Source organism: Apodemus sylvaticus, chromosome 23 (genome assembly GCF_947179515.1).
Source record: "Apodemus sylvaticus chromosome 23, mApoSyl1.1, whole genome shotgun sequence".
NCBI classification, from domain to species: Eukaryota; Metazoa; Chordata; class Mammalia; order Rodentia; family Muridae; genus Apodemus; species Apodemus sylvaticus.
In genome coordinates, this window is record NC_067494.1 from 56,731,426 (window position 1) to 56,747,377 (window position 15,952).

The window sequence follows — 15,952 nt, forward strand, 5'->3', positions numbered from 1 at the left end:
AAGTGGAAAAAGACCTTAAAAAGGCCATTCTACCAAAAGCAATCTACATATTTAAGGCATGTTGCATTCAAATTCCAACACAAGTCTTCACGGTTTTAAACGGCTAACTTCAATTTTATATAAATAAGGGAAAATTGCTAAAACAATCATTAAAAATACAAAGCTCTCTGGGGATGCCTATTCCCCAGGCCATAGGCCACTCTCCTGAGTAGGCGAATGATGGGGCAAGGGAGTCAAGAAAGCATGGATGAATTGAAGTTCGAGAAGCTTTCTAACTGCTGCAACAAAGAGAACCACGTGTGGAAAGCACAGGTACTGCGAATGCCCCCACAACACTATTTTCGGACAGTATTCTGCTAAACATAAGATAAATGAGAAAAAAACCGCCACGATGCACTCAGTTCACACGATCTCAAGCTTCCCGACAAAGATGAAAATCCACGACAGAATTGTGAGAGCGGCTACGGAAGAGGCCCCGCTCCGCTCCCGCCGTTCCCAGCCCGCAGCGGCTCTGACCTGGAAGGTTCCAGGGTCGCCGGGCTGCGGTCCCCGCCGCTGCGCTGCTGACGCTCACGGGCCAGCACAGGACACCGCATCCGGGGCACTTGACGGATTTCGGAAAGCACCAGGCCAGGGCAGCTCGCGGGCGGTGAGAGTAGACACACGCGGCTCCAACAGGTACCTAGCGGAGTGACGGGTTTCCCAGGCTAGGATCGCAGGAGCAGCTCTCCTAGACCCGCCCCCAGCGCGGCACGGTTCCGGTCACGTGACCGCCCGAACCCCCTGGGGCCCGCGCGCGCACTTCCTTAATTGCTCCTGCAGAGTCCGACCTGCTACGTTCTTTCCGAGTCGCCAGCTCCGAACAGCCAGGCCAGAATGACGTGGAAATCCTCTTCCCTTGCTACCTGTGCGATCCACGCGAACTCGAACTGAGCGCTGGGTTTTCGGCCCTAGTTTCCTCCGGAAACCGGAAAACTCTCCTCACCCGGTTTCCCGGCTGCGGGCCTGGGAGAGGCAGCAGCGCAGCGGCGGGAACCGCAGCCCGGCGTCCCTGGAACCTCCCAGGTCAGAGCAGCCCCTGTGTGCGTGCGTGTGTGTGTGTGTGTGTGTGTTTGTGTGTGTGTGTGTGTGTGTGTGTGTGTGAGAGAGAGAGAGAGAGAGAGAAACGGGAGGGAGCAGCGCGTGTGTGTGTGAGTAAGTGTGAGTGTGTGATAAACGGGAGGGAGCTGAGCACGGGTGTGTTTTCCGCAGCTGCTCTTCAGGACGCTGCTCTCACAATTCTGTCGTGGATAGCTTTCCATTGACGGGAAGTTGAGATCCTGTGAACTGGGGGTTTAATCATGAGTTTTTTCATTTATCCTACAGTTACCAGAATATTCAGTGACAAAATAACTCATTAAAAATGACAGAGCAGTTGCATTATCTGCTGTTTGCTATTGTGTGAATTACAAAGCTTATGGAACGTAAATTAATTCATGTTTTCTAACTCCTGCAAAGTTTTGTATTTACTTTAATAAATACAATAATAAGTTTTGTAATTACTTATTCAAGAGAATTTCTTTTGCACTGCTAAGTAGAGTTGTACATATAATAATCATATGAAGAACCTTGGCAGATTTTTTAAAGATTTATTTATTTATTGTTATATGTAAGTACACTGTAGCTGTCTACAGACACACCAGAAGAGGGCATCTGATTTCATTACGAATGGTTGTGAGCCACCATGTGGTTGCTGGGATTTGAACTCAGGACCTTCGGAAGAGCAGTTAGTGTTCTTACCCATTGAGCCATCTCTCCAGTCCCCAGGCAGGTTTTTTTTACAAAGAAAATATACTTTATGTATTGCTATGGTTAGGATTGTAATCTTTAATATTTACTAAGAAGACTTTTTACCACGCATGAATTTTTCATCTGAGTTATATGCAGTTTAGGATGTTTGCAAAGCATTCAGAAATGTGTCAACATATGCTGATTTCTTATGGTACACTTAGGTCCAGGTGTTGCTATGTGACTGTATTAGACAACACTATTTTTATAATTAGAAAACCCAGTATAAAGTTTTAGAAATCTTTTGTACTATTATGATCACTCTCCTGTATCAGAAAAAAGGTCTCTGTGATTGAAGAAAAGCACTCTGCCCATACATATGGGACCAAGCTGTCTTTTTTTTTTGGTTTTTCGAGACAGGGTTTCTCTGTGTAGCCCTGGCTGTCCTGGAACTCACTCTGTAGACCAGGCTGGCCTCGAAACTCAGAAATCCGCCTGCCTCTGCCTCCCAAGTGCTGGGATTAAAGGCGTCCGCCACCACTCCCAGTCCAAGCTGTTGTTTTTTATTGTAAGTTTTGTTATTCAGTGTTATGACTGTGAACTTCTTGTAGGAGGGGTAAGCCTCTGCCTCCCAAGTGCTGGGATTAAAGGCGTGCGCCACCACTCCCCGTTCAAGCTGTTGTTTTTTATTGTAAGGTTTGTTATTCAGTGTTATGACTGTGAACTTCTTGTAGGAGAGGGAACGCTGAGATCTCGCTGGCCCTGCAGAAAACTTCCTTTGGAGAAGTGCAGCAATCTGGTTTCTGTGGTGACAATAGGAGTCTCCCTAGCTCCTCTTCAGGATTCCTGGGAGAATGACTCTGCTTGTGTCTGAGCTGTGTGAGACTCACATCTCCAGAGTGAAGTGAAATCATTAGATGAAAAGAGACATTTTGGGCTGGAGAGATGGCTCAACAGTTAAGAGCACTGACTCCTCTTCTGAAAGTCCTAAGTTCAAATCCCAGCAACCACATGTTGTCTCACAATGATCTGTAATGAGATCTGATGCCCTCTTCTGGGGTGTCTGAAAACAGCTACAGCGTACTTACATTTAATAATAAATAAATTTTAAGAAAAGGAAAGGAGACATTTTTATTTGTGAGATTTCCTCTCTCCTTCATGTTTATCCTCTGGGAGGCATCATTTTTTTTTGTTGTTGTTGTTTCATGAGAAGTTCTGGGTGCTTTCTGAAGACTCTTTCCCATATGCAGGTGTCACACTCCTCAGGTCGTTCAGCTCCCCGTCAATCTTGAGAGCCCTGGATGGTGAAGAGAGGAAACTGTAGCACAGGATCCAGGTATGTTAGAGGGATTGAGGAAGGGATGGGGACAGGCTCAAGTCCCAGGAGAAAGAAGACATGAGATTGGTTTTGCTGGATTCTATTTCATTCCAAATGTTTCTAGATAATTGCACTGAGAATTATACAGAATATTCCCACTGTAGGTATTAAAAGACTCTCTATGTGAGAATTAATGTACAGAGGTAAATGTAATTTAATTTGGTTTTTTATGTTAGGGATTTGTCTCCCTCCCGTTCATATCACTGATCATGTCTTCTTACCAATATTTTTATTTGTGATATTTTCTCCTTCATATTTTTATTATTATATTTTTAGTATACTCTTTAGTCAGAACAGTTATTGCCTCTTAGTTTTTCCTGCTCTTAGGGTTTTGGAGCATTTTGCAGTTTTTTTTTTTTTTTTTTAAGTACTCTTATCTTTTATGGTTAATCTCTCCATTTCCTAAAATAATGCCAGCAGGATTTTGATATGATATGCTTAATATCTGCCAAGACTATAAAGCTGCATCTACATTGCCTTCCATTAATACCTTATGTTCTGTCTTTATGGTTTTTTTTTTTTTTTTTTCCAAGACAGGGTTTCTCTGTGTAGCTCTCGCTGTCCTGTAGCTCACTCTGTAGACCAGGCTGGCCTCGAACTCAGAAATCCACCTGCCTCTGCCTCCCAAGTTCTGGGATTAAAGGCGTGCACCACCACCTGCTGGGATTAAAGGCGTGCACCACCACCGCCCGGCTTGTCTTTATGGTAAAAACCCATGGTTTGTATAGCTTTAACTGCTATATATTTTCAAATAACCTCTGGGTATCCCCTGTCTCTTATAGTTTTTGAAGTCTTATGGTTTCTTGCAATTTTAGAAATTTTAGGAAGATTTTTTTTACTTAAAACATGTCTGTAGGATCTTGGTACAAACAATCTTCATAAAATAAAAACATGTTTTATATTTCCTCAACTGTCTGAATGAGAACATGCAAGTGTTGAGTCAATATTCACGTGTTTTTAATCTGTTTTTCTGTTCTCTATCTACTGTTGATGTAGGCATTCTAGGACAGTGGGGTTCTTGGAGAAGACACTGTTGGGACATTGATCTTTACTAGGTTGGTAGAACTTGGTCTATGTCTAAGACATGGTCACAGTAGAGCTGTTTGGAGTCTGAGGAGACTGAGCATCTTCTCTTGTGTGCATGATCCTCTGGAGCCCTGCTAGGCATTACTGGTTTTCTGTGTTGTTCGTGGTTGTCTTTCTGTGTAGCTGACCTTGAAGCTTCCTTTAGCACTGTTTATCTGCTTCCTACAGTTCTGCCATTGTTGTTTCATGTATGTGGACACTGTTTTGTAAAATGCATTCATGTTGGTCTATAGCCTTCTAGAAATGGAACATTTGATCCTTTGTAATACACTTTGTTTTGTGTGTTGATATGTCTGGCTTTTCCTCTTACCTGCCACGATTGTGACCAACCCTCTTTACAGCAAATCTTTACAAAATATTTCTTCACTCTTAACCTTTTGTAGCCTTACATTTGAAGTAAGTATTTTCATAGAAAGTATATATTTTTGAGTTTAGTGTGTTTTTCTTTTTCTTTAGAAACTATATCCTATTTTCATGTTTGGTTTGGGGAATATTATCTATATTCTTTCACATTCTTGTTCTTCTTCTGAAGGAGCATAGAAACACATAAAGCCACCTTATTTTTCTCTATGACACTTTTTTCCTCTTACTAGGTTTCTTTGTATTTGATTGATACTTTGCAGTATTCTCTAGGTTCTTGTTTGATCATTCACAAAGTTGCACACTAGTTGCCTGGTGGCTTCAGTGAGTTGAATTACTATGACACTGTTTCTCTGTGTTCCTCCTCCTACATTATCTCCAGCTTCGAAGATCTTAGTGTATATGAAATGTGCATTTCTTTGTGACTTTTAGCTTCTTTTAATTACAATATTATTTACGTTGTGCTTTATTTTTAAACCTGGGAAAATCTGGGGCTTTATTTATTAACTATGAAATGTTTGTAATAAATTTCTTTATTCTGTAGGCTGTTTCTTCATACACTCAGTTATTATAATTTCCATGCCAGTTTTTAATTGCATGCAATCCTCTTGGTTGCATCTAGCCTGTATGTTTTGATAATTGGTGGTATGTTCAAAAACTAGGCCCCTATGTCTGTATATGAATTTATTTTTCCTTGTGTTCTTCTGTAAGTTTCACCAATTCTTTGAATTTGACCTGGTTTCATTAATTTATATATGTTATTTACTTTTCCATACAACACTCGTTGATAAGGCTGCCTATTTTGTAACATAACTTTTGGTGTATTGGTGAAATTCAGCTGGCCATAGATGCTTGGGCTTTTTCTGATTGCCTTATTGCCTGGGTGTTTTGCTGTGCTGCTTTTCTCCTTGTACATCTGCAGTATTGTCTGAAATCACAAGTGCTGTGACTCAGGCTAGTTCCATGTTTCTGGGTTTGCCCATCATTCTCATGATCTTTGTGCTACCATGTAGGACTCTTTTTTTTTACCATATCTGCGAAGTAAATCATGGGGAGCTTCTCTTGAGTTTTAAGTTAATCATGTAAATCTTTAACATTGAGATTTTCACTATAATGTATTCAATTTCGTATGCATGTGTTTTGCATCTTCTCACATCATTCTCAATTTCCTCAGTGTATTCAAGTTTCCATTTTAAAGATCTGTCTTGGTTTTTGCTATTTTTAAAAATACTATTTGTTTACTGTTCAGGTTTAACTGAATAAATAGCTAGAAAATGGTATTAAGACTTTTCTAATTATGCACTTATATGGATGATAAAAAGTTCTTCCTGCAAAAAAGACATTTATCTCCTTTAACATCCTATTTGTATAAATTGTATACTTTTTATAATTAACAGGTATTGATATTTATTTATTGCATCACTTTATTCACTTACATTAGCCCTTTGTCCCATCCTAGGTTAGACGTGTTTTCTTCCCAGTTGTACTCCTCATATTCCATGAATGATTTTGTCCAGGATTGGTCCAGATAGCCAGGATGTCTCGTGTCCATAATTCCAACTGTCATATCATACAGCAAGACTGTTTGTTTATGTACCACTTCCCCATTGTTCAGCTCTTAAAATATTTTCTTTTCTCTACTGTAATATTCTTTGCAATTTAGGTATGGAGGACATGGAATTCCTATTATAGCATAAGCAGTAAGAAGTCAAATGGTTCTCAGTATTTGAGCAGTTAGAAGTCTCATTTTTACATAACTGTTGTTGAATGAAAACAGTTTCTAGTACCAAGGCTGAAAGTACCAGGATGTGGTGTGAACAGAACCAAGTAAAGGCTGCTTGAACATGTAGCAAATGTCAAGCCCTTCTAGGACTTGTAACCTTTCCAGTATACTGGCTTTTGTTCAGGTTCCCAGTATTGTCCATGCATTTCCTTCTGTGGGGCTGACCTCAGAACCAGAAAACCTTCTGTTGCCCACAAAATCACTATGACACCATTGGGCATGCCTTGCCTCACAGTTGGAGATGATAGCACACAGATCCAAATCTGGGTATGGCCATTTTTAACATGGCCTCTTGCCCAAGCAAGTATAGCATTTTTTTGACACTGTGAGGGTCCAAGATAGTTGTAGACACTGTATGTTCTGCTGAATTCTAAGCATCTTCTTGTTGGTATAAGAAAAAAAAGTGAGGTTGTATCTCAGTTATGTAGCTTATTAAGAGGACTGTTAGATTCAGGTTTCTGTCTCATTGTGTTCATTGGACACAGATATATTCCTCTGGTTCTCATGTTCTTCAGAGTTTTTAATAAGGAAAATATGTGATATTTAGTTACAGGCCTTTCAGGGATCTATTGACATGGTCACGTTTCTTCTGAATCTACATATTTGTGTATTACATTGATTAATTCATAGGTGCTAAAGAGTGTCATATTCTTGGAATTAAATCTGCTTGTATTCCATTCCCATGTAATTTCGAGACAATCTCTTTGTCTATGTCCATTCTTGGCAACAGGTCTGCGATTTTTCTTTGTGTATCTTTGTTTGGACTTAACTGCTTTGGAAGTTGAGGTAAAGCTAGATTTGTATGATGATTTCTGGTGTTTCTTTTATTTGAGTTTGAAACAATATTCTTCTTGTGTGGTATTAGTATAAGATTTGTCTAAAGGAAAGATGCATTCTTTGCTGAATCTGCCCATTTCTCAGACATTCTTAGAGCATTTGCGCCTTGCTTCAGTCTTAGTACTGCTTAATGCCTTTTCTAGGTTTGTAGTGTAGAAGGTTGAATTGTTCACTTGTTTCTAAGAGCTTGTCCTTCTTCAATTGTTCTCAATTTGTGTGTGTGTGTGTGTGTGTGTGTGTGACTTTCTACAGCAATTTATGAAGTATCATTGATGTCCCTAGCATACATTATAACATTCCCTAATTAGCTCTAGTTCTTTTACATGGGGACTCAATTTTTTAGTTTGGATTAGGCGAAAAATGCTTCCTCTGATTTTTTCATCTCTTCACAGAAACAAGTCTGTTGCTTTGACTCATTGAGTTTTTATTCTGATTTTCTACACAACCTTACTAATATCTTCCTATATACTATTTTAGAGTGACTTTTCTTATGCTAGAAGCCCTCAGCCACATAATTATGGACAAATGTCTTTTATAACCAATGCCTCTTATTGCCAAAACTTCTTAGTGTTTCTTTGTCGCCTAATTTTTCTGCCTCTGTCTCTTTTATGAGCTGGCACTCAGGATTATATTCTAAGAAAATTCCCTCAGTAATCCATGAATTCTCTCACTGTTGATTGATTTAAGTCTTTACAATAGCTAATTAACAATTAACCAAGTACTGTAGAGGTCAATCAGCAGTTAAAAGCACTTTTTGTTCATCCAGTTTCCAGCATCAGTTCCAAGTACATGCATAGTGACTTTGATTTCTTCTGTAACTCAGGTTCTAAAGGATCCATTGTTCTCCTATGGCCACTGGAGGCACAGCACATAAGAAATACATAGACCTACCAGCAGGTAAACACCCGTACATAAAAACTAAAATACATAAATCTTAAGAAAAAGAAACAGTAAATAATCTGGAGGTACTATGTAATGATTCAAGTTAACAGTACAGGTAAGAATTTGGAGGTTTTTCTGCTAATATGAGAGTAGGTGTAGAGCCTGGATAAGTGATTTCAAATGGCCAAACTTAAGAAATAAATGTCAATCAATGATATGGATTGGTTTTTACGGTTTTGTACAGGGGACCAGCCCTGACTGTTCTTCTAATTCTGTCTTGAAGGTAGCAGAAAAGGGGGAAGAGAGTCAGTGGGAGCAAAACCTGGTCTTGGGAGATCTTAGGGTTGGTGTTTAAGTACATTTACTCCTCTTTTTTTTAAAAATTGGATATTTTTTTATTTGCATATCAAATGTTATCCCCTTTCCAAGTTCCCCCTCACTCCGAAACCCCCTCTCCCATTGCCCTCCCCCCTGCTTCTATGAGGGTGTTCCCCCATCCCACCTTCTCAACCTCTCATTTCCCTACACTGGGGCAATGAGCCTTTTCAGGACCAAGAGCCTTTCCTCCCATTGATGCCTTCCTCATAAGGCCATCCTATGCTACATATGCGACTGGAGCTGTGGTTCCTTCCATGTGTACTCCTTGGTTGCTGGTTTAATCTCTGGGAGCTCTGGGGGGGCGGGGGTCTGGTTGGTTGATGTTGTTTCCATGCAGTTGCAAACCCCTTCAGGTCCTTCATTCCTTTCTCTAACTCTTCCATTGGGGACCCCTTGTTAAGTCCAATGGTTGTCTGCAAGCATCTGTCTCTATTTGTCAGGCTTTGAAAGAGCCTCTCAGAAGATGTATCAGGCTCATCTCAGCATGTACTTCTTGGCATCTACAAGTGTCTAAATTTGGTGACTGTTTATGGGATGGATCCCCAGGTGGGGCGGTCTCTGGATGGCCTTTCCTTCAGTCTCTGCTCCACACTTTGACTCTGTATTTCCTCCCCTGAGTATTCTGTTCTCCCTTCTAAGAAGGACCAAAACATCCACACGTTGGTCTTCTTTCTTCTTGAGCTTCATGTGGTCTGTGAATTGTATCTTAGGTATTCTGAGCTTTTGGGCTAATATCCTCTTATCAGTGAGTGCATATCATATGTGTTCCTTTGTTATTAGGTTACCTCACTCAGGTAATATTTTCTAGTTCCATCCATTTGCCTAAGAATGTCATGAAGTCATTGGGGTTTTTTTTTGGTTTTTGGTTTTTGGGGTTTTTTGTTTTTGTTTTGTTTTGTTTTTTTGTTTTTTTTTTTTTTTTGGATTTGGTTTTTTTGAGACAGGGTTTCTCTGTGTAGCCCTGGCTGACCTGGAGCTCACTCTGTAGACCAGGCTGGCCTCAAACTCAGAAATCCGCCCGCCTCTGCCTCCCAGAGTGCTGGGATTACAGGCGTGCGCCACCACTGCCTGGCTGAAGTCATTGTTTTTAATAGCTGAATAGAACTCCATTGTGTAAATGTACCAAATTTCTGTATCCATTACTCTGTTGAAGAACATTTGGATTCTCTCCAGCTTCTGGCTATTATAAATAAGGCTGCTATGAACATAGTGGAGCGTGTGTCCTTATTACATGCTGGAGAATCCTCTGGGTATATGCTCAGGAGTGGTATAGCAGGGTCTTCAGATAATACTATGTTCAATTTTCTGAGGAACTGCCAGACTGATTCCCAGAGTTGTGCCAATTTTCAATCCTACCAACAATGGAAGAGTGTACCTCTTTCTCCACATCCTTGCCAGTATCTGCTGCAACCTGAGTTTTTGATCTAAGCCATTCTGACTGGTATGAGGTAGAATCTCAGAGTTATTTTGATTTGAATTTTTCTGATGACTACGGATGTTGAACATTTCTTTAGGTGTTTTTTGGCCATTTGGTATTCCTCAGTTGAAAATTCTTTGTTTAGCTCTGTACCATTTTTTAATAGGGTTATTTGATTCTCTGGATTGTAACTTCTTGAGTTCTTTGTATATATTGAATATTAACCCTCTGTTGGATGTAGGATTAGTAAAGATCTTTTCCCCATCTGTTGGTTGCTAGTTTGTCCTATTCAGTGTCTTGCCTTCTAGAAGCTTTGCAATTTTATGAGGTCCCATTTGTCAATTCTTGAACTGAGAGCATAAGCCATTGGTGTTCTGTTCAGGAAATTTTCCCCTGTACCCATGTGTTCGAGGTTCTTCCCCACTTTCTCCTCTATTAGTTTTAGTGTATCTGGTTTTATGTGGAGATTCTTGATCCACTTGGACTTGTGCTTTGTAAAAGGAGATGAGAATTTGCATTTTTCTACATGCTGACCTCCAGTTGAACTAACACCACTTGTTGAAAATGCTGTCTTTTTTCCGCTGGATGGTTTTAGCTCAAGGTTAAGGACTGAAGATTCTTTTCAGCTTGGTGGAAGGAACAGAGGTTTTAGGGATGGGAACAAATTTCTCGTGTACATATTGACAAAATTGTTTTTGTTAGCGTGTGACTTTGCTTCCCACAGTACAGTAGTATAAGAAAGTTATGAGAAATATACTTGCAGCTGGTGTAGTTTTAACTAAGCACCTGTCTCTTTCATCTTTTTCCTGTTTCCTATAATCAGCTTGTCTCTCCCCTCAGAGACTTCATTATTTAATTACTACATAAGCTTACTATTATCTTTCTACATTCTACTTCAGCTTGACTGTTTTCCATGCTTTTAAGTACTGAGGTGTATAGTTGCGAACAAAAGTCTTTCCAAACAAGTGTCTCTTGCTGCCAAACTTTTCAGTGTCTTGGTTACCTCACTTAGGTGTGATTCTTTTCTGAGCTGGCTCTCAGTTGGAGACTTTAAGAAAAGGTCCTCCATGTTCCATGAAGTCTGTCTCACTGTTCTTTGATTTAAGTCTCTATAGTAAATAGTTAATCAATAATTCAGAGTAGGAGATGTAGCTCAGCAGCCAAAGGCACTTGATTTTTCAGTTTCCAGATTCGGTTCCCTGTACTTGCCTAGGAACTTTATATCCTTCCAGAACTCAGGTTCCAGCCCTCTTCTGCACTATGTTCCTGATATATACAGACCTAAATGGAGTCAAAGATACCTTCCAAATAAAATTAAAATAAATAAACCTTATTTAAAAAAGAAACTAGAAGCAATCTGGAGGTATTGAAAAGTATTCAAGATAACACTACAGGAAGGAACATAGTGTTGTCAGTCCTAGCCTGAGAGTAGAGATAGAGCCTGGATATGTGACACAACCGCTGACATCTTAAGTCAACATTGGAAGAGTTAGGATTGATCCCTGTCTAAGATTAATAAAGTTGATTGTGTTCATGGACCCTAGGGTGCTGAATATCCCATGTCCATTGTAATATGGCAAAAGATTTATCATATTGCTGATGAAGGTAGGTACATACTGGTTAAGTTTTATGAGGATCTGCCCTAATTGTAGAATAATTTACAATATAGGAAAATGCTCTTACCCAGTGTCTGCATTAGTATAATAAGTTGGATTAAGGACTCCTTGTTAATTTTGTCCTAAATCATATGCAACAAACTCTTCCATGCTATTCATATGAGAAGTACATTGAAACCACATACACTGAGTACCATTCTCATTGTCATGCTCACTCTAGTGCCTGTGGGACCTAAGCAGGTACATGGTTATGCACAGAAGAGGAAGTTATGGGCATTTTTCTCATGGGTAGGGGCCCACAGTGCTACCTGGGGCCCCCAGGGAAGACCATCTCTTCATTTTTGTCCCGTGCCTTGTTACTCACATTTTCATCCCATTCACCCCCTTTGTGTTCCATGTGTGTTTTGAAGGAGATTTGGGATAGCTGCCCAGGGTGTTATGTATTCATAATTCCAACTACCCTCATATATGGTGGTAGGGATTTCTGTATCTCAATCCTCTTCCTCTGACTCTTACAGCCTTTCCCCTCCTTCCACTTCAGTCTTTGTACTAAGCAATCTCTGAAATGATAGTTTGTTGTTGCAAGCTGTTTTTCTTAAGCTTTTAAGTAGCACAAGGCTATGGTGTAAGGAGAACCATTTCAAGGCAATTCCTGTATTTCTACATGTTGCAGTAAATCAGTTATTCCTTCTTGGACCTGTGATCATTCCAGTCTTGATGATTCTGCCTTGGCATTGCCTAGAACGTTTCTCAACCTGAGGGTTGTGACACCTTGGTGGGGGTGGGGGTCAATTGAACCTTTTCAGGTAGACCTAAGTCTACCATAAATCATATATTTCTGATAGGTGGTCTTAGGAACTGATAAACCTCTCTTGAATTAGTCTGCCACATGTGAATACATTAACTCATAAGTTTCTGGTATTGTATATTGAAATGTCACAGCATTATAAAGGTCAAAGACCACTGGCTTTTACACTTAACACACGGACATTCTATTTAAAGATAATCTGTGTCTTGAATTGTAATATTATACCTATAAATGCATTCACATGGATTTCAGTGATCAATATTCTCCCACAAAGATGTGTATGCAACTTAGAAAAGAGGTCCACATTGAAAGGAAGAATAAATTGGAGAGATATAGTTTGTCTCAAGAACAATGTAAACTCATCTTAAAGGATGATGAAAATGGCTGTTACTAGATCTAATAACAATTTATTAGGTTAAAAAAACCATATTTGTATCCTGGACCTCAAGCAGTACTACAGAGCAATAGTGATAAAAACTGCATGGTATTGGTTCAGTGACATGCAGGCAGATAAATGGAATAGAATTAAAGTCTCAGAAATGAATTCATACACCTATGATCACTTGATCTTTGACAAAGGAGCTAAAACTATCCAGTGGGGGAAAATAGCCTTTTCAACCAATGGTGCTGGTTCAACTGGCAGTTAGCATGAAGAAGAATGCAAATCAATCCATTCTTATCTCCTTGTACAAAGCTCAAGTCCAAGTGGATCAAGGACCTCCACATAAAACCAGACACACTGAAACTAGTAGAAAAGAAATTGGGGAAGAGCCTCAGGCACATGGGCACAGAGGAAAATTTCCTGAGCAGAACACCAATAGCTTATGCTCTAAGATCAAGAATTGACAAATAGGACCTCATAAAATTACAACGTTTCTGTAAGGCAAAGGACACTGTCAATAGGACAAAACAGCATCCAACAAATTGGGAAAAGATCTTTACCAACCCTACATCCACCAGAGGGCTAATATCCAATATATACAAAGAACTCAAGAAGTTAGACTCCAGACAACCAAATAACACTATTTTAAAAATGGGGTACAGAGCTAAACAAAGAATTTAAAACTGAGGAATATTAAGTGCCTGAGAAGCAACTTAAGAAATGTTCAACACCCTTAGTCATCAGGGAAATGCAAATCAAAACAACCCTGAGATTTCACCTCACACCAGTTAGAATGGCTAAGATCAAAAACTTGGGGAACAGGGGGAGGGGAAAGGGCTTATGGAACTTTTGGGGGAACCAGGAAAGGGGAAATCATTTGAAATGTAAATAAAGAATATATCTAAGGGAAACTAAAATAAAAACATTTGATAAATATTAAAAAAAAAAAAAAAAAAAACCTCAGGAGACAGCAGGTGCTGGAGAGATTGTGGAGAAAGAGGAACACTTCTCCCCCTGCTGGTAGGATTGCAAACTGGTACAACCACTTTGGAAATAATTTTTGCGGTTCCTCAGAAAATTGGGCATAATACTACTGGAGGACCCTGCTATACCACTCCTGGACATATACACAGGGGATTCTCCAGCATGTAATAAGGACAGATGCTCCACTGTGTTCATAGCAGCCTTATTTATAATAGCCAGAAGCTGGAAAGAACCCAGATGTCCCTCAACTGAGGAATGGATTCAGAAAATGTGGTACATTTACACAATGGAATACTACTCAGCTATTAAAAACAATGAATTCATGAAATTCTTAGGCAAATGGATATAACTAGAAAACAACATTCTAGTTATATCTAGTAAGGTAACCTGATCACAAATGAACACACATGGTATGCATTCAGTGATAAGTGGATATTAGCTCAGAAGCTTGGAATACCCAAGATACAATTCACAGACCAAATGAAGCTCAAGAAGAAGGAAGAACAAAGTATAGATACTCTGGTCCTTCTTAGTAGCAGGAACAAAATACCCTTGGGAGGAGATATGGAAACAAAGTGTGGAGCAGAGACTGAGGGAAAGACCATCCAGAGACTCTCCTACCTAGGGATTCATTCCATATACAATTACAAAGCCCAGACACTGTTGTGGGTGCCAAGTGCTTGTCGGCAGAAGCCTGATATAACTGTCTCCTGGGAGGCTTTGCCAGTGCATGACAAATACAGAGGGGGACACTCTCAGCCAACCATTGAACTGAGCACAGGATCCCCAGTGGAGAGCTAGAGAAAGAACCCAAGGAGCTGAAGGGGTTTGCAGCGCCATAGGAGGAGCAACAGTATGAACCACCCAGTATTCCTAGAGCTCCCAGGGACTAAACCACCAACCAAAGAATACACAAGGAGGGACCCATGGCTCCAGATGCACCTGCAGCAGAGGATGGCCTTGTTGGACACCAAAGGGAGGAAAGGCCCTTGGTCCTGAGAAGGGTAGATGCCCAGTGTAAAAGAATGCCAGAACAGGGAAGTGGGAGTGAGTGGATTGGTGAGCAGGGGGAGGGGGGACTGGTTAGGGAATTTGGGGCCGGGGAAACCAGAAAAGGGGACATTTGAAATGTAAATAAAGAATATATCTAATAAAAAATGGAAAAAAAAAAGAAAAACATGTAACATATTTGGTAAGTATAAGCTGTGTGCTCCAAGACATCAGGACACACATGGAAAATAGATGGTACAGTATCTTCGAAGTAGAGTGAAATTAAATATGACCAAAGGGTCAGATATTATACTCTAGTGTGATGGCTAATCAAATTCCATTTAATGCTAGGCATCCATCATAGTTCCCACTAGCCATGTACCCCTGATTCTAGTTCTTGAATGATAAGTTCACAGTAATAACCCTGAATAGTATTGCTCTGTAGCAAGTATACATGCTCTGTGTTTGCGCCTGGTACCTGCTAAGGTTAGGAAACTGCCTCAGATTGTAGTCATTTTCCTTGTCATGTTAATACATCATCCCACGCTCTTGTCTGTAGGAATACTGACAAGATTTCTGGTATCATTTTTGATTTTGTATCTTTTTAAGTGGTTTACCATTGTCCATAACAAAGTTGTATTTATTTTAGCACTTAATTTTGAAAACCTTGATGTGAATAGTTATTCCAGTTCATGTTTGTGACACAGAAACTCAGAGAAGAACAACAAGAAGAATGAATGCTTCTCCGGTAAATGTTCTCCAGGTCAGTGTCCTCTCCACAATTTTTTTTTTAAAAATTCCTTTTATTATTTAAACTATTCCAGACTTTAGTTCTCTACCTCTCATAATGTTAATCTAACATGTTTGTTTTCTGTGGTTTATTTTTGTTCTTCCCCAACCATCAAAATTAAGTCTTCAGATCTTTTACTCCTAATGAGAAAAGTAAAGTCTTTTCACAATGTATGTTTAATGGATTTTATTCTATGAGGACATATATTTCCTGAAGTTCTGGATTGTATTGTAAATGATGTATTGTAAATTGTATTGTAAATGGTGCTCAAAGAATATATCGATGTCTAATTTCTATATGTAATAGACTTGTACCCTTTAATATTAGTGGAAAAGGAAGGTCTCCTGTGCCACATAAATTGTATTTCAAAAATAGTCATGTTTCTAGAAACATCTTTGTGAATGTGGATCTGCAAATACATGGACACTGACATCACTGATCAATATATGAAAGATTAGAATTTATGAACGAGTAGATTTAGAACACACTCACTG

The 15,952-nt window shown here is 39.7% G+C and overlaps 2 protein-coding genes across 9 annotated transcripts in view; one reads left to right on the forward strand and one right to left on the reverse strand.

The window, feature by feature from the left end:
• The window catches only part of LOC127673908 (zinc finger protein 420-like), a 75,817-nt gene extending 75,106 nt beyond the window's left edge, over window positions 1-711 (reverse strand). Inside the window, 1 exon segment of the mRNA XM_052169690.1 lies at window positions 517-711. Within this exon segment, the coding sequence (XP_052025650.1) occupies window positions 517-596 (80 nt within the window). The 5' untranslated portion in view covers window positions 597-711.
• LOC127673894 (zinc finger protein 420-like) overlaps window positions 1-15,952 on the forward strand; it is a 261,819-nt gene that overhangs the window by 240,561 nt on the left and 5,306 nt on the right. For 4 of the 8 annotated variants that reach the window (XM_052169647.1, XM_052169648.1, XM_052169649.1 and 1 more), the window contains exons 2-4: window positions 3,018-3,103; window positions 8,035-8,108; window positions 15,376-15,431. In XM_052169647.1, the coding sequence (XP_052025607.1) occupies window positions 8,060-8,108; window positions 15,376-15,431 (105 nt within the window). In that variant the 5' untranslated portion in view covers window positions 3,018-3,103; window positions 8,035-8,059. Of the gene's footprint in view, window positions 1-798; window positions 1,066-3,017; window positions 3,104-4,141; window positions 4,201-8,034; window positions 8,109-15,317; window positions 15,432-15,952 lie in introns of those variants that run through there. The other 4 variants (XM_052169643.1, XM_052169652.1, XM_052169645.1 and 1 more) reach the window with 3 other exon arrangements.